We start from the raw sequence: 24402 nt of genomic DNA on the forward strand, positions 1-24402 counted from the left end.
CAGGGCATCAGTATCTATTTGCTTTGACAGTTATGTAGGCATCTTTTGTGACATCGGTTCACAAAAATTGTGTTTTGACAGATTGCAAAAAGTGAACGTATGGCTGGTCTATTTGTTTTTATCTTTATTCTTGTTTATTTATTTGTTTTATCTCTATTCTTGTTTATTTATTTGTTTGATCTATCCTCTTGTTTATCTATGTTTTAGGTTTAATCTTGTTTATTTATTTTTTGAATCTATCTTTTTGTTTATATATTTGTTTTATCGATCTTTTTGTTTATGTATTTGTTTTGATCTTGGTCCTTGTTTGTTTATTTGTTTTCTCTTCGTTCTTGTTTATTTGTTTTATTCACACGTTTGTTTATTTGCTTCACTTATTATTTGTGTCGTCGGGAGAATTTTTCACTGCGCTTGTTGTGACGCTCCGTGATTGTGACGTCACCGCCCGTCTCGAGACTTGAGGTTGAGCTTCTGCCGTGAGAAAAAAAGCTAAAATGGCGTCTTGTCGAGGAAGACAGGATGGGTCCTAAGTCAGAGAGGATGCGGGTCACAAGTTGATTAATAGTCGCATCTATTTCGGCGTTAGAGCGCCCCTCAAAGTCAAACAAGCCTACGTAGTTGACGACCTCGCATTTATGCGCAAAATCGATCCGGATATATGGCGGAGTGAGGTCGAACAACGGCCAACTTTTACAAGCTAGCAGCGGCTAGCCAACTGGACCGAGCACAGCTGGCGTGAGCTGAACCTCCAGTCACCACAACAGCAACAGCGGGAGAGGAAGGACAGCCGGTCCTAGCGTTCCCCGGGACATCGAGGTGTCTGCGGGTCAGTGACCGGGGCGGAAGCGAACCAGCCGGTTAGAAACCATGGATGTCAGGGATCGCTGTATCGCGAGCTAGCTAGTTAGCCTGGAAGCGCTAGCGTTACTATCTAGGTTAATGGCAAGTTTCCTCCGCTAGCGCTAGCTGGTTCCACAGCCAGACCGTGGGCAGTGGGTGATGGGAGGCCTTGAATCGAGCGAGAGCTTCAACAGCATCACCGCGAGCTGGAGCAGAATACAGATATTTCCAGCAGCTCACATAATAACAATAGGCAATAATACTAGTTACACGAATTTAAAAATGAATAAAATGCCTCTATAAAATTAACCCCCAAAAATTCTTTTTTTGGGAAACATATAAAACAATCACAAAAAATGGCAACATACAACACACCTAAAAACCATCAAAAAGACAAAACAATTGGCAATCAGACAATAAACCTGCGGATAAACAAACCTCTGAATCAGTAGTTCACACGGTCAGGGGGGGGGAAAAAAAAAGGAAGTGATGCAAGTTTGCGGACGTGTTTATAGAACGAGTAGTAATGGAGTGTGGAGGGGCTTTGGGGTCCGTTGACGGATGGGTTGAGCAGAGGAACCCCCAAATGTCACTCAGTCACCACGGATGGGGTCACTACGTGGATCCTCAATGTCGCGGTCAGACCCCGGTCCTTCAACGTTTCCACGTTATCGCCTCTCCTCACCTCGCTAGCGAAGAGTTGTTAGCATTAGCATACGGTGTTGTTCGGTAACAGTCCCGGGCGTCGTTTATGACGTTTTACATTCCTACTGTGAGGTGTTTGCTGGCTTCTCTTTTGTTCATAATCGGATCGTGCGCCGCCACAGTCGTGCTTCCCCGCGGGGCCTGTGTTGTCGTGTTCGTGGCTCCAACGCCATTGTTTGTCTTTCGGGCCCGTGGAGAGCAGAGGTGGCTGTTTTGAGCCCCAACATATTCAACCTTGATATAGATCAAGTTAACATTGTCAGGTGTGGACCACATTTTGAAAAGGCAATGTGACTTTTAAAGCAAACCTAGCAAATGACTTACACCGATTTTTTTTTTTTTTTTGTAATACGAAAGAAATAATAAGAAAGTTTTTCTTTGTTTTGGTGACTGTCAGCATCACTTTATCCGTCTGTTGTGTAATAGTGGTTTGGTTTGGGGTTTTTTCGCTGCTGGGCCTTGTTGGATTCACTGGGGCATGGCGTTTGTTTTGTTGTGTCTGGGATGTTGGGGGAAGGGGTTTAAGCAGAGACCAGCAGAACTCCTCCCACTACGGATGTTTTACCTCGGACCTGGGCTGTGAAGTGCTGGCTGTGTCATACTGGTGAAAACTAACTTGGTCCAGAGAAATTAGCGGACACGTAATCTCACAATTAAACTTAAATTCACGGCTGAATAACATCCTTAAAGACCAGGGCGTAAGCGTGTGGACTTAACTAACAACCTAACATCATATAACAAGCAACAATATGCTCTTTCTCTGAGACAGTATTGCTTACATGTCACACAGGCGTAAAGCCTGCTTGTATAAAGTGCACCCATCGATGAGCTTTTATTATCACCAATTTTATGTGTTGTGTGAAGTAGTGTAGTAGTTGTCCTTTTTTGGTGTGTTGGGCAAGAACGATACTTGGACTAAGATACTTGGGTCCTCAGTGATGTGATCTCAGCACTTCAACAAACACAGTTCAGGCAGCAGATATCTTAAAGGGGACCAATTATGCTCCTTTTTACAGAAGTTAATATAGGTCTCTTGAGGTCCCCCGAAAATATCACTCAGATTATGCATTCTAACATACCTCTATACCCTCCTGTACCAACAGGTTTTTTTTTCCTTTTGTGGGAGGAGCCACTCCTGAGGCCACAAGTTCTTTGAGGCAATGGTGTTGGAGCATGGCTTCCGGGGTTCCATTGTATTTACTCTGTAACTGTCATTGATTTCACTTTATCAGTCCACCAAAATCTGTTTCTGGACAAATTTGAGGCGAGAAATAAACAATCCAGTTACATTTCACTCATATTAGAGCTACAAGGCCTAATTTAAAAGTGCATTCCGACTTTGGTAGCCGTGCTCCAAGCGTGTGGGACGCGGAAACTGCACCGGGACTCTCTGACCTGGGGATTTTTTTTTTCATGTAGACTTCGGAAAATAAATACACGCATCTACAATAAAAACACTATTTTTTTATTGATTTTGTTCAGAGAAACGCAAAGCAGATCACGCACAGCAGCCTACAGTCTATGTACTGCATACTTTTTTTTTTTTTTTTAAGAAACACAGCAGAATTTTTTTTTAAATACTTACATTTCCACCGTCTGCAATTTCTTCATGGGCAGTTGGTATTAATTCCTCTTTTAAATATTTGTTTATTGAGTTACTCAGATGGGGTACTGTTCTAATTAGAACGACTCCCTCAGTGGTGTCGATCGGGGCAGCAATGCTGAATGGCTCATTTCAGGACATGTCTTTTGAATTAGAACGCTCACAAAAAACTGACTGAGTTGTCTTATTTCGCAGTTTGTGTATTAGCCGACCCATCAGAGACCCAGCTGTATAAGCATAAGCACTGAAAAAGTGAGTTTTGCCTAATAGGTCCCCTTTCAGACGGTTTGATATAGTCCAACTAAATGGAGCTCTGTGAAAAAAGATTCATTGTATCGAATGTTAATGAATTGATTTTGAGTGTGCTTGCGTTCATCAACTTGATTTTCATTTGTTGTGTTTCTGTTGGCAGGGCGATGGAAGGGGAAGAGTTTTTGCCTCCCCCGGAGTGCCCAGTATTTGAACCATCATGGGAGGAGTTTCAAAATCCCCTTGGCTACATCGCCAAGATCCGTCCAATCGCAGAGAAGTCTGGAATTTGCAAGATTCGTCCGCCTCCGGTAGAGCTTAACCCATGTGCTAGAATTTCATCTTGATAATGTTTGTAAGTTATTGTCTGGCAGGATCATTGCAGTTTGTAAAATGACATACTATTTTATTATCTTTAGGACTGGCAACCACCGTTTTCAGTTGAGTTGGATACTTTCCACTTCACTCCACGTATCCAAAGGCTCAATGAGCTTGAGGTTCGTACCTCTTATTTCAGTCCTCATAGTTGAGCTTTGTTGACGTACTATTTTTTGTGTAGTGTGAAAATTGTCAAGCAATCAGTTGTCCTTTCTGCCACCTCTAGGCAGAGACACGAGTGAAGTTAAATTATCTGGACCGCATTGCCAAGTTTTGGGAAATCCAGGAATCCTCTTTGAAAATTCCTAACATTGAAAGGCGCATCCTTGACCTTTTCAGCCTTTCCAAGGTTTGCATTGTGAACTGTACTCATCCAAACAAATATACTGGTCTTTTTAAGTGAATGGTCTTTTCCTTATACCTTGCCTATATTGTCTTACATTTTCCCTGATTGAACAAAGTAATGAATGCATTGTTATTTTGCACAGATTGTCACAGAGGAAGGAGGCTTTGAGATGGTTTGTAAGGAACGACGCTGGGCGCGTGTAGCCCAAAGGCTCGGCTATCCCACGGGCAAAAACATTGGCTCCCTGCTGCGCTCGCACTACGAGAGGATCGTCTACCCCTTCGAAATGTTCCAGTCTGGTACCAGCCTGCCGGTAGTGCTACATACATTCCTGCTTTTCTTCTATGGAGCGCTTGATAAATTTCTACTTAAAGAAATTGTGTATTGATGAAGCGCATTCTCTTCAACTATCATGCCGTAAATCCTTTCTGTTACACATTTCTAGCACTGCAAGCCGAAGCATTATGATGGCGAAGACGTGGAGAAAGAGTACAAGCCCCATTCCATCCCCTTGCGCCAGTCTGTCCAGCCATCCAAGATGAGCAGCTACGGACGCAGAGCGAACCGCTGCCAGCCAGATGTGAGTATAGGCACTTGAGCAAGGAGTACCTTACGTGCCCTTATGTTTATTATAACCATGTGACCGTTTGAGATCTGAACTTGTGTGAAGCGGTTCTTTCATCAACTCATCTGAGAGCCTCTCCTGTCTGGTTTTACATCTGGTATTCTTAACATCAGAGTGCTCCTCTCCAAGATTTCTGCATTGTCATCAACCTTGCTGCTTCCAAATCTCACTGTGAAAATTTATACATTTCTGTTATTATAAACAAATGTAGTTTGTGTTACATGCATGATATCATTTTCAGAGAATCCAGCCACAGATCTCTTTTCCAAAGTTCCTACGAGTTTTGTTTTAACACCATTATGCTCTGCTCTTTGATTACTGCAGTTATTTGGTTAACATTTCTGAACTATATTTTTGGCCTTATTGACTTGACTGAAGTCAAATTTTTCCACCATGAACACCTGCAGTCAAAGGGCATGCTGCTCGCACCACGTCTCATTATCATTTTATAACTTGGGCCTTGACGTAAATCTAGACTATTTTCCGTAAACTTTCTTTCATTTTCAGACCTCTGGTATGGTTATGTTTCCTCCATATTCATTTAAAAGTTTCAGTGTTTAACTGGGAATTTTGGGCCAACGTTGACAAACAAATCAGTCATAAAGTTCCGGTTTCAAATGAAGAACTTGAAAGTGATTTTCAAACTGTTTTTTCATGCCTTTTCAGCATGGAGTTCAATAACAGATCTCTTTATGTAAACACTCTATAGCGATGTACACAAAGTTTATTACAGACAGGATTTTGTCAGTTGGCAATTACAAGAAGTTGAAAGTCGGCCGTCGGATAGTCCTGTCCTGATTCTGTTCCACCAGTGACTGTGATAGACAGCCACATTCACAATAACTCTTGACTGCAGCTTATCACTTACGCTATCTCCCCAATAATAGACTTCGTGTTCTAATTCTGTTAGAATTCTGTTCTAATTTTGGCTGATTTAATTTTAGGAGGTAGTATTTTGATCAAATCAAATCCATTTCAAATTCAAATGAGCATGCGTTCAAGCTTCCACATTCTAAATGCAAACGTGGGTGTGTGAAACTAGGGTTTCCATAAAATCCATTAATCAGAATTTTCATCCTTAAAATGTCTTAAATACAATTTTTACAGGTCTTAAAAAATGTTTTGGGTTATAAAGATCAGGGACTCAAAACAACTTGCTTTTTGACGAAGGATCTTTTTTTTTTTTTTACACATCAATTTTATTTTATGTTATTTTATTTTTTTATCCGTCCAAGAGTGACCCCATCCGCGATCGATTAACTAGTGGACTTGTTCTTTGGTATCACATTAGAAGAGGCGTACACGGATCTCTGGTTGAAAGAACTCCGAAGCAGGAAGTGATGCTGCGTTCACGAGAACTCTGAAAACCCTAATTTGTGTCGGTAGTCCACCACAAGTATATTTCAAACCTGTGGGACTCAGATTTCTTTCATATCTTTCGTACTTTTTTTTTTTGCCAGTATGGAAGTGAAATAGGTCTTAAATTGCATTCATAATGGTCTTAAAAATTTCTTAAGACTTGTTTGAAACCTGTAGAAACCCTTAGAACTGAGCATCTCCTTTAGCCTATCAACATTAAAAAATAACTAGCACCATAAAAGGTCAGAAGGGTAGATTAGGCAACTTTCAAAATAGTATGGCTGAAAATTGTTGTGTACACTAGTGGGTAACCTAGCCCTTTTTTTTTTTCTTCTCCTTGTCATCGTCTCTTAGTACAAAGCAGTGTATGTGAAATATGTGATGATGCACTCAAGAACGCCTCCTAGCATGCTTGCTGTTTGTCCTTGTCCTTCCAGGCTACAACGCTGCTTTTGCGCCCTGCTTCCTGGTTCTGTGTTTTAACACCCTCATTTCTTTGAATTTCTTCCTATTCCCGGGCAGGCACACAAATATGCATTTTAATTTTTGTATCATGAACCTTTTTTATTATTATTTTTTTAACCTTCTCAAGTTGTTTTTTCTAAATGCCACCTCTGTATTTTTAATTGCATTTTTTTCATGACTTCAAGTTGTGTAGAAAAGGTTGTGAACCAAAAAAATCTCTTAAAAGATTTTTTTAAGCGGTTCATTTCAGAATGTCAGTTCATTGCTTACCACAACCATCCGGTGACTAGAAATTCTCAATGTTTATCCAGGACTGTATGTTATTCTTTCAATGCTGTTGACAGTTAAATACCGTTAAATACCAAAAATTTTATATATATAATTTTTTTTTTAATGGTTGTATTACAATCTTTTACAGTCTCTAGTAGGGCCATTGACTGCATTACACAAAATTGCGAGTAACCTTATTTCTTCACTATAGTATAGTGTAATAATACACCTTCACTATAGTATAGTGTAATAATACACCTACACCATACAAAGAAGATACATTTATTGACATTGAATGTGGGAACATTAACATTTCTTGCAGCATTAGCTTTAAATTCCCTTTATCATTAGGAAAAATAGAACTATGGAGTCTTAACGACTTTGCAAAATAGTTATCAGCTCAAATAACTGGGATCATGGCTTTTCTGAAAGCTTTTCTAGCCATAAATCTAACTGTAAAGGGAGGCATGTCTGTGTGTATGTCCTTGGAGTATTTAGACAGATGTTCATCCAATCTCCTTCACATTTAGTCGGTGTGCAGTCTGGAATTTGGTGCAATTTGGACAAGCGACAAGTGTAATATTAATAAACCTTCAATAAACGGCGAGTAGTGAGCCTCAGGGCTCTGCGACTCAGTCACAAAGACTGTCTTCCCCTGGTGTATGACTTTAACCGGCAGTTTCATCTTCCATTGTTTGACGCTGGACTGAATCATTGCATTTTGGTAAACTATGCCATTAAAATGTTTGAGAAAGTCTTGCATTTTGAACGGGCATGCACTAGTTCTTGCTAAATGGCGTAACATTTGCAAAGAAAGAGGGCAGTCTGACTGCTTTGTATTTGTCGGCAATGTTGAGATAAATACTTAAATACTACTATAGTTGTCCATTATATAACCAAAACACTTCATTATGTTTCAAACTGATGGCAGTTTATCTGCAATGACAAATCACACTTTCTGAGCTTTTGATGTTTAAATAATTTTCTAACATATAAAAATGAATTAAGTTTGGAATAATTTATTTTTTATATATACTTTTATTAGGGTTAGCAGAGTTTAGGGCGTTTAATAATTTTTTGCCACAAGAATGGTGAGAATGTAACAGAGCTATGATAAATGTATCCAAGCTGCCAAGGAGTTTGGATGTGAGAGTTGAAATACAAAAAAAAAAATGGAAAATGCTTTCACAACTGACCATGTTTAGTTAATTGAGGGATATGGAATCTCAAACTCCGAACGTCTTGGCTGAATGATAAAATGAATACAAAGACAGTGCTGCCTTTCTTCTGATGTGGCCCTACAATCTCTGGTTCACGTCTGCCCTGGCTCTTTCCTACTCTCGTCCTCTCCTCTCCCCGTCTTTTCTTAGTTTGTTGTTGCTGTTATTGTTTCCCTTGCAGAGTCCAGAGGAACTGGCCCCCCATCCTCTCACCACTGGCTCGCAACTCATCTCTGCGGTACTGCCTCTTCAGCACATGAGCTCACTCTGCCCTTCTTTCTTCCTGCCGCTTTCTATACGCACGCCCTCCCCAAATGTCAAGACTATTATTTTTTGCTAGCACCCCACCCCCCATTTTCAGAAGTATACAGTCATGCCAACTGGACCAATCTAAACCAAAACCCAACCCAAAAACGACATGACTTTTATTTTTTGCTCTGAGTGTCATAGGCACCTTTCCTATGAAATAGATCGGTCAGACTTGTAATTTAGTAACGCATATCATTGCTGTATCTTTTTTGTGTATAAGTCACAGGTACGTCATATTATTGGAAACGTCAAATTTTCTGAATTCTTGGACAGAGATGATTCCATGGTCAAATTTGAAACTCTTAGAAGTATAATTCTGTCATGTAGCATATTTCCCTCCTGTGTAACCTTTGTCTTCTACATGGGTTTGCTTCAACTATTTGGTATGCTACCAAAACACCAAATGAGAATCGTGTCAATGTCCTGGCAAGTTGGATGATGTTTTTTGTTGTGAAAGCTGTTAATATTGTTTCGTATTAGTGTTAACTCCCACTCCTGGATAAGTAGAGCTTTTCTTAGTTTATTATTCAATTGGGGGTAGGACTAAGTGTAGCATATTAAACGTTGATCTAAGTTCAAACCTTGGACCTTTAGCGGCCCAAGCTTGTCGGTCTGGAGGAGAATTCAGTGTTATGGCTTATCATCTGTCAATGATAATTCGAAGATATTATTGTCAGCATATTTGTGATGGAATTCCAGTTTACAATTCAAGTCAAAATTTACGGCAACCTCCTGTATTTTTCAAGACATTCATTCCACAGTCACACACATGCATTTCTGGCAGATCGTTTGTACCATGTAAAGGTCAAGATTTACATTTCTTAAAACGGCACAAAAAGAGATGTGTGGTTATAGAATTTGGCAGGTCCACTCACCTTGAAATAAAATAATTCCTTGCCCTTATTCTGTCTGTAGAACAAGCACACTATCCTTACCCCTTCTACTAGCGATTGCTAACTACTAGTGTTGGTGAGAATCGGCTTCAATTATCTCGTTGCCATGATGTAGCTAATACGTGTAATTTTATTAACCTCATCCCTATGTACCATTTGGATAAATTGGCTGGAGTTGGCCTTTAATGATGCTAAGATGTTTCTTACAACATGACAATATTTGAGGCGGTCTGATACCCTATCCCATTTTGCCATTTATTTTCATGTGATGAAACTTGCATACATTTCTTAAACATTGGATGTTTAACACAGAATGAAGATAACGCGATTCACGGCCCTAGCTTGTGTGAATTTATCTACCTGCTTTTCTTTCTCTCTGTCACTTGTACTTTCTCTTTTATTGCTTACACGCTTGGGCGATTGTGTGCCTTTGCGCTTTGCTGTTTTGTCTTTGCTGTTTGCTCACTGGTGCAGCATTATTGTGTGGCTGCATGTGTTCTGTTGGAGTGCATCTCTCACTTTTTAAAAAGCCAGTAGGTTGAGCTTAACAAGTTTTCCCAAACACACAAGTCACATCAACCCATCAAGCATTTATTTGAAAAATGTGCCCTCAAGCATGAGCTTATTGTTATGTATTACTTGTAATACTGGGTTTTGGATGTCATTTTTAAATAAGTCTACCCCCTATTTAACCTTGCATATTCTGGCATAATGTGTTACGGTAAGTGTTTTCTCTATGGTTTGGTTGTAGTTGGTGGTGGTTACTCTCTAATGGTGGTTGGTCATAACCTTTCAACTTTTACATTGAAGTAGGCTAACCTTTCCCTTCCCTTCTAACCCAGTGTCACCGTTAATGGTCATGCAATGTTATGCTCTTGTGTTGTAATTCTTGATTTTGTCCTTGGCCTAGAACCTTGCTTTGCTCTCTGTGTGCTCTGGAGAGTAGTTGTAGACAGTCCACAACCTCAGTCTGACCGTCAATTCTACTTTTCCAGCCTGAGCCTACGGAGGAGGACATTGAGAAGAATCCAGAGCTGAAGAAGCTGCAGATCTACGGGGCGGGCCCAAAAATGATGGGGTTAGGTTTGGTGGCAAGAGACAAAAGCATCAGAAAGAAAGGTAGGGATGCGCCACATCATTTGTATGTACTATTCTCAGAGTTAAACTCTCAAAGGGCATTACACGCCCTGGGGCAGACGAGAGACGGGGGAAAAATTGAAGCCATTGGCGCTTGTGGTTGAATTTAAATGAAACCCCTCACTGGTACAACTGAGCACGGTGAACTTTGTTCGGCCATATTCACCCTGGTTATTGCTTGGATTAAAGGCACTTTAGTAACCTTTGAGGAAGTTCTTTCCGGGCCGTCCTTGATGCCGAACATTTTTTACTGCTTTTCTTTCAAGATGAGCTGCCTCAGACCGTTACTGTTCGGGAGGATGTACCTCCAGCAGCTGCTCCTCCCAGTGATGCCCTGGTAACAGTAAAGTCGGTGGAGGGTCAAGAGAAACCGTGCGATGGGAGCACATCCAGCCCCTCCGTGCCTCTCCCTAGTATGGAAGTTAAGACTGAAGTGAAGAAGGAGGAGCTGAAGGCTGAGGACGAGAAACCCGCGCGGGAGGGGAAACATGAAGAAGATGGACCCTGCACTAAGATGACCATGAGGCTGAGGCGCAACCTCAACAACCCCCAGTTTGTAAGTACAGCAATGGAGGTATCTTGGTTGGGGTTGGAGAAAACAAAAAAAAAAACACATTAAATCTCCTCTGTTGGAACTAATTGGATTTCTAATTTTCAATGTTTTGATCTAAGGTGGACTCCTTTGTGTGCCGAATGTGTGGCCGTGGAGACGAAGATGAGAAACTGCTGTTGTGCGATGGCTGTGACGATAACTACCACACATTCTGTCTGCTGCCACCGCTCACCGATCCCCCTAAAGGCAACTGGCGCTGTCCCAAGTGTGTGGCAGAGGTCAGTGGAAACATTAACAAATTATATATATATATATATATATATATGCACACACACACACTCACCATATTTTTAGCAAAGTTTGAATGGAAACCAATGATGACTGCAGTTCTGAATTAATTAAATTACATTTCTTAGATTTTAAGATTATTAAAAAAAAAAAAAAAAAACAAGAAAAATGTTGCCAGCTGACTCATTGCAGGAAGCGCAAATCCATTTGTCAACTGTTGTTTGGCTTTTAGCTAATCTAACAGCCGTACCTATTTCAAGCTCTCTGTTGTCTATTTTTCTGCTGATATCATATAACTATGGATGCTATGTTCTACTTGATGTATCACGGTTATTCTATGGTTTCGGTTTCTCTAGTCTTTAGTCAATGGCGATCGGGTTGGATTGGTGATTCTGCTGTCTAGTGTTTAAATCATAGAAATTAAAAATGTCTACATTCACACTCCATTTTTCAGATCCACACTGTATATATGTCATGTTTCTGTGCAGCAAAATGCCTCGATATATTGTTTCACCCCAACCAACTATTGGTCCATGAAGCCGGCCCACAAATTGGTGGCTCTTTTCAGGACTAAGAAGACCTGTCTCACCGCACACCTCTTTTTCTGACTCTGTAGGAGTGCAAGAAGCCTTCCGAAGCGTTTGGTTTTGAGCAGGCCACACGAGAGTACACCCTGCAGAGCTTTGGGGAAATGGCAGATGCCTTCAAGGCAGATTACTTCAACATGCCTGTCCATGTACGTGCGCCCACATAAAAGCACTTTTAAGATTAACTCCCTGTGACTGGCATAGATAACGGTGGCTTAAATCTTTTTCTGTGGTGGGGGTGTTCTGTGTAGATGGTTCCCACAGAACTGGTGGAGAGAGAGTTCTGGAGGCTTGTCAGCAGCATAGAGGAGGATGTAACCGTGGAATATGGAGCAGATATACACTCTAAAGAGTTTGGGAGTGGCTTCCCAATGAACAATGGGAAAAGTAACCTCACAAAGGAAGAGGAGGTCTGTATATACACACGTCTTTCTAAAAAACTGTTTTATCAGGGCTGTCACCACATTTTAGTTGATGATTTACTGTAATACACATAATTGTAAACCAATTTTTTAGTATAATCTTATAATTTTGTAGTTAAACACACACACCTTAAGAGAGATGGAGAGCCATTTATTGACATTGAATATTGGAACAAAAATTGGGGTAGACAGTTGATTTGCATTTAATGCAACATTTCTAACATTGGTTAAATGCAGCTTAAATTTGGATATATATAATATGTAAACATATGGCTGCGGAATCATAATAATTGTACTAAATGATCATCTCATATATTGCTAACAGGCAATGATATAATTAATGTGACAGCTCTTAAGTTTGATCACACTTTTCATCCTACCATTTTCAGGAATACGCCCGCAGCGGCTGGAACCTCAACGTGATGCCGGTGCTGGAGCAGTCGGTCCTGTGCCACATCAATGCAGACATCTCTGGGATGAAGGTTCCCTGGCTGTACGTGGGTATGGTGTTCTCCGCCTTCTGCTGGCACATCGAGGACCACTGGAGCTACTCCATCAACTACCTGCACTGGTAACCTTTTGCTGTTGTTTTTAGCTGGAATTATTGCTGCTTTCCACAAATAATATTTAGTTATTAAAGTGTGACTTTGATAAAAGTGAACGTCATGGTTCCCGTACTTGTACAGGGGGGAACCCAAGACCTGGTACGGGGTTCCTTCCGTGGCGGCCGAGCAGCTGGAGGGGGTGATGAAGAAGCTGACACCAGAACTGTTTGAGTACCAGCCGGACCTACTCCACCAGCTGGTCACCATCATGAACCCAAACATCCTCATGGCTCACGGAGTGCCGGTCAGACAGTCACACAGACACACACCGCACATGCATTTCCTTTAAGCACACCTGCATCAAGTAAATCGGTTTTGTTTAAGTAATGTGATTTTCAGTGGATGTGTTTGATGTGCAGGTGGTGCGCACAAACCAGTGTGCTGGCGAGTTTGTCATCACCTTCCCCAGAGCTTACCACAGCGGCTTCAACCAGGGATACAACTTTGCCGAAGCTGTCAACTTCTGCACTGCCGACTGGGTAGCCATTCCATTCTCTCCATTTCTGTTCTTTCCATTCTTTTTCTATTCCCGGCTCCATCAAGCCTGTATAATAACTGAAATCTCTGTCCTTCCTCTCCTCTTCCTTGTCTCTGTGGCTCTCAGCTGCCGTCGGGTCGCTCCTGCATCGAGCACTACCGCCGTCTGCGGCGGTATTGTGTGTTCTCCCACGAGGAGCTTACCTGTAAAATGGCCGCTTGCCCAGAAAGGCTCGATCTCAACCTGGCAGCCGCCACACACCGGGAAATGTTCATCATTGTCCAAGAGGAGAGGAAGCTGCGCAAGGGTTTGATGGAAAGGGTGAGGCACAAGACGGATCCATTTATTTGCAGTTTATCAGCAAGATAATTCATTTGTTTTTTGTTTTTTTTCCTCACAGTTCAAAAGTGTTTATTGTCCTCCAGGGGGGAATTTTGGTTCCAGTCAGAATTGAAGGAAGCAAAGACATAACTAAGACACAGTAAATGTAAACAGTAAACACAAAAGTGAGAATAAAAAAAACTGTCTCGGAACCTCGGAATAATAAAAGGCCACTAAGATTAATAAAGATGAATAACATGGAATATATAGTAATGATATACCTGAAAAAGATTTAGGTGTCTCTTTGAAAATGTAAGCAATAGTTTCGTTGTTTGTTTCCCTGCTCCAGGGCATCACTGAAGCAGAGCGGGAGGCGTTTGAGCTGCTGCCAGATGACGAGAGACAGTGTGACAAATGCAAGACCACTTGCTTCCTCTCTGCTCTGGCGTGTTCAAACTGCCCTGAGAAGCTGGTGTGTCTGTATCACACTCAGGACCTGTGCAACTGCCCAACTGATAAACTCTACCTCAGGTAGAGCACCCCCCCCCATCTTTGTCTGTTTTCAGTGTATGCTTTGAAAACCGCGTGCTTTGATCACAAATTAATTTCAGTTATTTTCTGTATTAGATTGAATTTGTTCCGTGAACATTTTTTGTAATTCACATCAAATAGTATACAGGAACTCCTCACTTAACGACCAAGTTCCGTTCCTAGGACCAGGTCGTTAAGTGAATTGGTCGATAAGCGAGGACCCGTGTTATTTCACGGTAAGGGGCCGTAGCAATTGAGAAACGCTAGTGTAGTGAATACTGACAGACTGCGGGAACGAGACTGAGAATGGGCACGAGATGAGATGTATGCAGTGTATATATAGTGTATATAGTATATAAATGAGATGCTTGACGCCGCGCACGCAGCGGTATACAATACCGTGTACAATACAGACTGGTCAGAGAGCTGGTTGTAAGTCCAAACAGTTGTTACACAGGTAGGTCATAAAGTGAGGAGTACCTGTACTTAAAAGTTGGTCAAAGTTCGCAATTATCATTATGTATAAAATATCAGTATACTGATAAATATTGTCAAATGAGACTAGATATTGTCTGGGACTTTGGTTAGCATAATATTGGGATATACTGTAGTTAACTAGTGTATTAGCGGGTGCATTATAGTCAAGAAATGCAATTATTGAACTTCATAGACTGTTCTTGCCGTTCAAATCAATGGCACTACATGATTTGTCATAATATTCACATTACTAATGAGTATTTCTCGTCTGTGATCCCCAAAATATCGTCAGAAAATGGGACATTTGACCCAAAAAGTCTGCTCAGCCCTACTACATTCTTCAACATGGTGACAACAGAGCAGGTTCTGATTCGCCTCCGCTCTCCATGTGTTATGCAGGTACAGATACACTCTGGATGAGTTGTTGGCCATGTTACACCGGCTGAAGGTTCGATCAGAGTCCTTTGACTCCTGGGCCAACCGAGTGAAAGAGGCACTTGAGCAAGAAGAGGGAAACAAAATAGGTAAAAAATGAATGCTTTGACTTGAAGAATTCAATTTAATCCAACACATGATGAAGTTGACCGACAGTGATCAGGAACTAAATATCTTGTGAATTTTAGCGGTCGCTGATTTGGAATTGCTGAAGAAGGAGGCAGCGGACAAAAAGTTTCCTGACAATGAGCTCCTTCAGAAACTGAACACTGTTCTCAAAGACATACAGCGCTGCCAGCAGACCAGCACTGAACTCCTCGGTAACTTGACCACCAGGTAAGACCGAAACCTGCGAAACCTGCCACCCAGTTTTAACAACGCAATAATCCTAATTATTGATTCAATGTGCACTTCCCCTTCTGTGCTGCTTCCTTTTAGTGAAGCCAAGATGACTTTAGCGTCTCTCAAATCCCTAGTCGAGACGATGCAGAACCTGCCTTGTGTGATGAGCCAGCTGGAGGAGGTGCAGGTAAGAGGAAGCTTTAAGTCCAACTTAAATTATGCCAAACTGTTGTGGTCTGCTTAAAAAAATAATGAATACGTATAATGAATACATTTGTGACTCTCGACACCCTTAGTAGCAGAATGTTTAATTTAAGCCGAAAGTGGTTGAATAACTTCCAAACAAATTGCTGATATTACAATTGACTAAATTAGTTCAGAAATGTAAATAGAATTGAATTTTATCATAGTATTGATATTTATTTATTTTAACCCCAGCCTTCTCATTAACATACCAATATATCAATGTTATTAGTTTAAAGTTGAGATGTCTTCAAATCACAGTTCAAGATACAACAACAACATATAAATTCGGTACCACTGTTCCACTACCATAATACATAGCAGGGTGTGATCATGAAACAACAAACTACAACCTGCCTGTTTATCATCCATAAATTACATTTATTTAATGTTATTTTGTGATTGGGAAAACGTGTTGGGGTCATGGTTTTCAAGAGCATGTATATTTCTTTACATCCTTGCTGTTCTGAATCAACCTTATTCCTCTCCTCAGGTCATCCTTCAGACAGTGGAGGACTTCCAGGGCAGGGCTCAGGTTCTGGTCAGCGACCGGGACTGGAGGAGGGATTCGGCAGCGCCGGAACAGCTGCAGGCCCTGCTGGAGGAGGGGGCCCGCCTGTCTGTGGAGGTCCCAGAGTGTGACCTGCTAAGGGGTCAGCAGGAGCAGGGCCGCTGGCTGCGGGAAGTGAGACGCACCCTGGTTCCTGAAGGTGGGGAGAGACAGGAGGTGACCCTGGCTGTCCTCAGGAACCTGATGGAGGCTGGCTGCAACGTTCCACAAAGTGTTTCTGTGGAGACGGCAATGGCGGAGCTGCAGGAGCTGCTCACAATCGCAGAGCGCTGGGAGGAGAAGGCCCAGATATGTCTAGAACAGCGGTGAGATGAACCAAAAGACTTTGTGGGGTTTTTTTGTTTTTTTTTACTTGCAACATTGACTCTTGAGTTAGTATTTATTACATTTGTAAACAGCTACAGCAGTTGTATCTTTTTTTAAATTTTTGACCAACACTTTCAAGTTTTTCAATGATTTTGATTTTGTGTGTGACTCAGGATGTGTACATTCTCTTTGGGAGAGAAAGAGAGATTATTTTTCTATAATCTATTATAAAATAAATTGACAAAACAATTCAATAAATTTGATAACATTTGATATCAAATTGAGATCGAATTATTTCATAATTGTAAAACTGCATACACCCCTATGAGTCCCAATCAGGAGGTCCCTGTCGACTACATTCTCTATAGTTTGATCTTGTGTCTCCATGGTGATCTCCTGTAGGCAAAAGCACCCTCTGTCTACGCTGGAGGCCATAGTGAATGAAGCTCAGCTGATCCCTGTCACACTGCCCAACATCCTCTCTCTTCAGGCCTGTCTGAGCAGAGCACGTGCCTGGGTCACGGACCTGGAGGAAATCCAGGTAAAATTGATCTTCTTTAAGAACCGCCTAGAATCAGGAGATTTTTCTCCTTACATGGCTCTTAAAAAAAAAAGAGGACCTTTTTCCATATAATTTAGCTACTAACCCCACATGTGATGACTAAAAGTCGGAATCCCCGCTATTAGAAACAGAAGGCGGTCTTCCACCAAATTTTCTCTTCTGTTGTAGAACGGGGAGCATTATCCATGTCTGGATGACCTGGAGGGCCTGGTGGCCATCGGCAGAGATCTACCGGTGTGCATGGAGGAGCTGCGGCAGCTGGAGCTGCAGGTGGCCAGCGCCCACTCCTGGAGGGACAAAGCCAGCAAGACCTTCCTGAAGAAGAGCAGCCAGCACAGCCTTCTGGAGGTCAGAAAACCAACCATGTACCAAGCACGCACAAATCGAATTCCTGTCAACCAAAGGTAGACACATGAGACACGATATACAATTGCCATCGATACGGTTTTAACAACTACACCCCCCCCCATCCCCCCACAGGTTTTGTGTCCGTGTGCGAAAAGGAAGGAGAAAATGGAGGAGACAGAGCCGCTGGACGACCCATTGGACGACTCTGACACCAACACACTTGGCCTCTCTGCACAGGACCTGAGGGACCCTGGAGCGATCGTGAGTGTATTGATCCAAGACATTGACCCTGTTTACACCAGCGTGTGGTCAGGCTGACTTGAGCATGAGATCAGAGCATCTTGGTCTGAACTCACTCAATTTGAATAGCTCACCAATTGATTATCCAACCTAGCATCACCCTATCACAGTTGATGTTCAAGTTGTCTTTTCACACACAAACAACAAAAGTATCTATGTCTTTCACGGTCATTACATTGCTGTTGACAATTCAATTATCATGCAAATAATTGCATGATAATTGAAGTCTTTTTGCGTCATTTATGCCACTATAATAGTGGCAGAAAATTTTACTTCTAATATGGTAATAATGCATCTACCTATTGCAGAAGAGACATTTATTGTCATTGATCAGTCAGTTATCGGTCAGTTCATTTTCCTGGACAGTTAATGGACACTCACATTTTATTAACTGACATTTCTCATATTTGTTTGAAATTCCCCTGTTGTAATTTGGATGCAAACATGTTTGTGTAATTTTGACCCTTACTGATTTTGCAGGGAGATCTCAAACTTTGTATTCCACGATGAATAGGTGACAGTCTTGATTTGGTGGACTGCATCAACTGATTTATTTGCACTGACATCTGTGAAGTGAATTTGATATATATTTTTTTTCATCCAGAATATCTTTGTATTAATTTTCTCCGTGTGCCAGAACATGTTGTGTAAATGTTGTACGCTTACTATCTGTACCTCCACTCAAGGTGATGGCATTCAAAGAAGGGGAGCACCAGGAGAAGGAGGCACTACTGAGGTTACAGAAAGCGAACATATGCAAAGCCGGACTTGACACTGCAGCTCACAGGGAGGATAAGGAAAACGGGAGGTGGGAGGAGGCCATGGACACATCCAGTCCCCCGCACAACCCCGTAAAGGAGAACGGAAATGTTAACGGGAAACACGGCGACACAGCCACGTCCCCTCAGCCGGTGTGTGTGTGCAGTGAGCCGCCACGCGCCCCCCAGCTACGCTGCCAGCTGTGTAAAGACTGGTTCCATGGCGGCTGCGTCACCTTCCCCTCTCTCCTGCCCTCCTCGGGACAAATGGTCAACCCCCTCTGCTGGTGGGACTGGGACTCACGCTTTTTGTGCCCGCGGTGCCAGCGGTCGCGGCGCCCCCGCCTGGAGACCATCCTGGCGCTGCTGGTGGCACTGCAGAAGCTGCCGGTGCGTCTTCCTGAAGGGGAGGCGCTGCAGTGTCTGACAGAGAGGGCCATCACCTGGCAGGGCCGGGCCAAGGATGCGCTGGAGACCGCTGAGCTCCGGGAGGCGCTGAAGAAGCTGCAGGAGCTGAAAGAAAGCCTCCACCACGAGGCGGAGGACAAGAAAGAAGAGACAAGGGAGGACCCCAAAGAGAACTCAGTGATTGTGCTGTCAGACTCAGAGGGGGGGGAAGGGGACGATTTGATGATTGATCTGACGGAAGACTCTCCCAAGAAGAGCACCAAGGAGCTGAATGGAACAAGGGTAAAAAAACACCATACCATGGCCATCGCATTATTAAGAATATATGAATACATCAAATGAATGTCCACTTTTCTGCTGTCCTACCGGGATGCTTTCCCAGCTCACAAGATACTTGTGTTTACCCACAGGCTGAATGTGAAAATGGCCTCAGTAAGAAGTCAAATGTTACAGGTAAAACTTCTTTATGTTTATATACATACTAAATCAGGAGGACACATTATATCACCAAAATATAATCATTTTATTTTTATTTTTTTAAACATTGTATGGACAGTACAAAACCCTTCAAGTGTCAACCGTAAACAATACTGTGCATTAGGCAATAGAATACAGGGATTAACAGAGTAATTATATAGCGAATATATCCCCCAAGTAGTTTACCAACAGTTTTCAGTTCTCATTCAGTAAAATCAAAATACAAAGACATGCAGACAAAAACACACCTGTACTGCAACCTGCAGCCAAATCCTTCTGACGTGGGAGATAATCTTCTTTTGAAAGGCTAATGTATTTTGATGAGGCTGAATGACGATCGACTACTAAACTGGTTTTAGTGGCAACACAAACATGTTGTGTGCCAAACATACACATACAACAGAGTATTTCCGAATCACCTGATCGTGTGTGTGTGTGTGTGTGTGTGTGTGTGTAGGCGTGGCTTCGCTGCTGCCCCTGCTGCCGGTGTTGCGTGGCCAGCTGGTGGCGCTCTCCCCGGCCACCAGTGAGCAGCTGGAGGAGCTGCAGCTGGAGGGAGACCTGCTGGAGGTTTCCCTTGACCAGACGCTCATCATCCACAGAGTCCTGCAGGCCGCTGCTCTGCCGCCCAGAGAGAAGCTGCACACGCTCATCCAGGTCCCAGACAAACTGTTTACGATTGAACCTAGAGAGTGGAAGTTGGCTGTATTGGAAAAGCTTCTAAATGCAGATTATGCTTGGATTTCTAAATGTGAATCGCTGCTCGTGTCCTCACACTCCTCTCTTACTTCCCTCTCAGATCGAGCTGCAGGAGCAGAGGGTCGTCGGTCGAGGGCGAGCCAAGGAATCCAGGAGGAAGAGGAAGAGCCACCGGACTGGAGTGGGGCCGGAGGAAGGCCCCCGCTCCCTAGACGGCTCAGAGTCCAAGAAGACTCGGCCCCTGAGCCACAGTCCCCCCTCTCACCTCACCCTCCATCCAGAGGTGACAACATCACCTCCTATTCCCTTTTTTGGATGTCATACTGGGAACGTAATTATTAGTTAGATTTAGTAAATATAGCAGCAGTATTGACAAAGTTAGCCGACTCTGCTGAACCTTTTTAATACTAGACCCTAGAAACCTTTCATTATTCCTTCAAAGTGAATGATGAACATCGGGTGTCGCTGCTAAATTAAATCACTTTATAGCTTACGTTGTTTCAAAACATGATAGAAACTGAGAAGCAAGCAGTGTAGGCATGCATGAATACCAACTAATTATTTAATACAATGTCAGTGGGGCTATAAAACTAAACTGAAAATAACCCCAAAAAAAAAAAATATATATATATATGTGTGTGTGTGTGTGTGTGTGTGTGTGTGTGTGTGTGTGTGTGTGTGTGTGTGTGTGTGTGTGTATATTTTCTACCATCCCTCCTTTCTGTCTGTTTAGTCTTTGTAGATTAAATGGTTTCAGGCCTAACTGTGTGTGTGTGTGTGTGTGTGTGTGTGTGTGCGTGTGCGTGTGTGTGTGTGCGCGCGTGCGCGCTGTCCCAGATTTTGTGATCCGGTCAGCGCTGGAGCTCTGGAGACAGAATGGGTGACTTTTTGGAAGAGGAACAGAGCGATTCTGTGCCAGGAGACAGTGTCAAGATATAGAACGATGCAGGACACCCCCTAACCCCCCACCCCCCCTCGTGTATCCAAACACTAACAGTGTGGTGATAATTCTGAGCCCATACATCCACACTCCACTGCCTCAGTCCTATCCACCCTCACCCCCCCCCCCCCCCACCCCCAGCTCCACCCTCCACTCCACAGCTCCACCCTCTGCCCCCCAGCTCCACCCTCTGCCCCCCCCCACCCTCACAGAGTCTCTTGGTCTTAACTCTGTGCTGTTGTTGAACTGAAGCCGACTCTTCGAATCTGGATGAAGACGGTTGAACTTTTTGAGTTTTTTCTGCAGTTCTGTTGGGGCATGAAATCAACCGCTCGCCTCTGGCAGGAGGTGTCGACAGGCAATAGGTTAAGGAAAAAAAATAAAAACAAAAAAAAAAACAACCCCCACCGGTTACACGTGTACTTTTTCTTTTTGTATTGAATCTTATGTTCCAGGACGCCGTTTTTAAAAGGGGACTCGTTTTCAAAAAGACCGTTGAGAGTGTTTTGGGAAGTGTAAAAAAACAGGCATTAATGTTTTTGGTGCTACTTTCCCAAAATGGTTGACTTTTCTCTCTTTCTCCCCCCTCCCTGTCCTCATGTGTTGCTTTATTATTTAGCTTCTCTCCTCAGGACTCCAGGTTTTTATTCCTTTCAATCTGACTTTTGGCTTTTCATTCCCTTTTTGCGCCCTTCCTCCCCTCCCACTCTCTGTAAAACATAAGTAACTCTTCACTTTATCACATCTTATTGTTTTCTGGGTTCGAAGGATAATATTGTTATTATTATTATTATTATTATTGTTATTGATATTGCAGACACACAGTTGTCGTGAGTTTGTGTATAAACTTTTCATTTCAATGTTGCCTTTTGTTTCTTTTCACTCTTGTTAGAAAATAAAGGTTTAGAATTGTTTAGGATATCATGACTTATTTTTTCCACTATATTGGTTGGAATATCCTTTTGCAGCCTTTAACACTGGATTTGTCTTATTTTATCATTAGAAATCGACATCGATACCACACAGAGGTGGCTGTAGGTTGTAGAACTTAACAATATATTCAAGAGTACTTTCAAGTTAAAATGGTAAAATTATATTTTGTGCAAATGTTAAAGTACTTAGGGAAACATTGATCCAGAGCTGGTGGTCAAGTTACTCATTCCTTTGAGTATTCCTTGTTTTTATAAGGAAATTTAATAGCACCACAGGACATCATGGTTACTTTGAATTCAGCTCAGGCTCGTTATGTAGTTTCATGTCATTAAAGATAAAGATATTTGTTTCCAAAGTCTGTCCAGAAAAGTATAATTTCTTCAAAGGATCGTGTGTGTGTGTGTGTGCGTGCGTGCGTGCGTGCGCGTGCGTGCGTGCGTGCGTGCGGATCAGCCACAACATTAAACCACTGACAGGTGAAGTGAATAACATTGCTCATCTTCTCATCTTGTTACAATGGCACCTGTCAAGGGGTGGGATATATTAGGCAGCAAGTGAACAGTCTTGAAGTTGATGTGTTGGAAGCAGGAAACATGGGCAACCGTAAGGATCTGAGTGACTTTGACAAGGACCAAACTGTGATGGCTAGAAGACTGGGTCAGAGCATCACCAAAACAGCAGGTCTTGTGGGGTGTTCCCAGTATGCAGTGGTTAGTACCTACCAAAAGTGGTCCAAGGAAGGACAATCGGTGAATCGGCGACAGGGTCATGGGCGCCCATGGTCTCATTGATGTGCATGGGGAGTGAAGTCCAGCCCGTCTGGTCAGATCCCACAGAAGAGCTACTGTAGCACAAATTGCTGGAAATAGTTAATGCTGTTATGATAGAAAGGTGTCAGAACACACAGTGCATCACAGCTTGCAGTCTCCATGCTGACCTCTGTCCACCACCGAAAGTGCTTACAATGGACAGGTGACCGTCAGAACTGGACCACTGAGCAATGGAAGAAGGTGGCCCGGTCTCATGAATCGCGTTTTCTTCTACATCATGTGGATGGCCGGGGTTAGGATCTGATCCGATGGAGCATCTGTGGGATGTGCTGGAACAACAATAAAATCCATGGGGGCCCCACCTCTCGACATCCAGGACTGCTAACGTCTTAGTGCCAGATACCACCGGACACCTTCAGAGGTCTTGTGGGGTCCATGCCTCGAGGGGTCAGAGCTCTTTAGGTGGCACGAGGGGGAGCTACACAATATTAGTGGTGGTTTTAATGTTGTGGCTGCTCGGTGTATACTGCTACATCTTAACACAAGACAGGATGAGAGATGTGCGGACAAAACCGTTTTATTTTAAAAAAGAAAGGTTGACATTCTGTTAAATGTCCGACATGAGACATTACATACACTATTGAACAAACAAATGCACATTATTTTTTTCCTCTACGCTAGGAATTGAAACAAATTTGTAGTCACATCACATCACACCACGAGTACAGACAACCTGGATAAGTCTTACATTTATTTAAATTTTATGGGGGGAAAAAAATCCTAGGTATTCAACATGCATGGAAGTAAAGCGTGAAGAGAATGCAAATTAGTTACACCATGATATTTTAGGAACAAAACAACCAGTCAGGTTAGAAACGGAGAACGCCCGGAGCCTGGAACCTTGAAAATGTTCGCCAATGATTTGCTAAAAATGTCCAAAAAGTTAGAAAAGGTTTGTGCATGAAAGCATGTGTGGAAATTGTAAGCGGCACAGGATTCCTATCTGGAAAATGAATTGGACTTTTATCACTAAGGCAGTGCACGAAAAAAACCTCTGGACAGATAACAGAGAATATTGGATTTGCTGACCAATTTCATTTATAAAAAAAAATAAGCAAGGCAAAGAAAAATGTGTGCTTGATTGAATCACCACCTAAAGTGTGCAATAGTTCAGTTTAGCGTCGGTTGCCAAGCCGCTGTTTAATTTGACCAAAATCTTCCTGTCAAGAAAGGAATGTGGGAAAAAAAGGTGTGGGGGGCAGTTTCTTGGTAGTTGTGTAGAAAGGCTGTACACCAGTCCGGGCCACATTTGTCATAAAGAAAACTGATTATGTTTCATGTTTCATTCTTTGAAATATTCTCAGAAATGTGCTTTTTTCTTTTTTTTTTCCTTTTTTTGGAGTTCATTGGCTGAATTCAATATTATCAATTGGATTCTGTGCTTGTGTGTGATAAGATGTGGCTCTTGCTGCTGTGTGCCGCAGCGTTCTCTCGTGTGCTGTGCGGTGAGGCTGCCTGCCAGGAAGGCACAGTATTAAAGCATCAAAAGGCTTCTGTGACTGGAACATGTCGGATCATGTTAAAATAAGACAGCACTTGTACACGAAGGCAAGAATGAAGAAGGCCGATCCCTTTGTTCTCTCGGAAAC

The 24402-nt window shown here is 42.5% G+C and overlaps 1 protein-coding gene across 4 annotated transcripts; it reads left to right on the forward strand.

Moving 5' to 3' along the window:
* Nucleotides 1-513: 513 nt before the first annotated feature.
* Nucleotides 514-21964, forward strand: kdm5c (lysine demethylase 5C). Of its 4 annotated transcripts, none has more exons than XM_080015149.1 (30): nt 514-826; nt 3344-3400; nt 3561-3708; nt 3817-3894; nt 4002-4124; nt 4264-4434; nt 4567-4701; nt 8242-8298; nt 10258-10381; nt 10666-10955; nt 11072-11230; nt 11857-11976; nt 12079-12237; nt 12639-12820; nt 12936-13098; nt 13214-13333; nt 13459-13653; nt 14003-14184; nt 15061-15185; nt 15285-15432; nt 15535-15625; nt 16175-16557; nt 16961-17099; nt 17289-17468; nt 17601-17729; nt 18455-19216; nt 19345-19387; nt 19869-20068; nt 20211-20393; nt 20948-21964. In XM_080015149.1, the coding sequence occupies exons 3-30, from the start codon at nt 3565-3567 to the stop codon at nt 20954-20956; spliced, it is 4794 nt and encodes a 1597-aa protein (XP_079871275.1). In that variant the 5' UTR covers nt 514-826; nt 3344-3400; nt 3561-3564; the 3' UTR covers nt 20957-21964. The 4 variants fall into 4 exon arrangements, with proteins under 4 accessions (XP_079871275.1, XP_079871273.1, XP_079871276.1 ...); XM_080015148.1 differs by lacking the exon at nt 514-826 and adding an exon at nt 1348-1478; XM_080015147.1 differs by lacking the exon at nt 3344-3400.
* Nucleotides 21965-24402: the final 2438 nt, after the last annotated feature.

The sequence above is a fragment of the Zeus faber genome (assembly GCF_960531495.2).
Source record: "Zeus faber genome assembly, chromosome: 15".
Lineage (NCBI taxonomy): Eukaryota > Metazoa > Chordata > Actinopteri > Zeiformes > Zeidae > Zeus > Zeus faber.

Bases quoted from the DNA above. Each gene is read 5' to 3' on its own strand.
- kdm5c (XM_080015149.1), top strand. From the start codon at position 3,565: ATGGAAGGGGAAGAGTTTTTGCCTCCCCCGGAGTGCCCAGTATTTGAA. The intron at 4,435-4,566 runs GTAGTGCTACAT...ACACATTTCTAG, and splicing joins AGTCTGGTACCAGCCTGCCG to CACTGCAAGCCGAAGCATTA. The intron at 4,702-8,241 runs GTGAGTATAGGC...TTTCCCTTGCAG, and splicing joins CGAACCGCTGCCAGCCAGAT to AGTCCAGAGGAACTGGCCCC.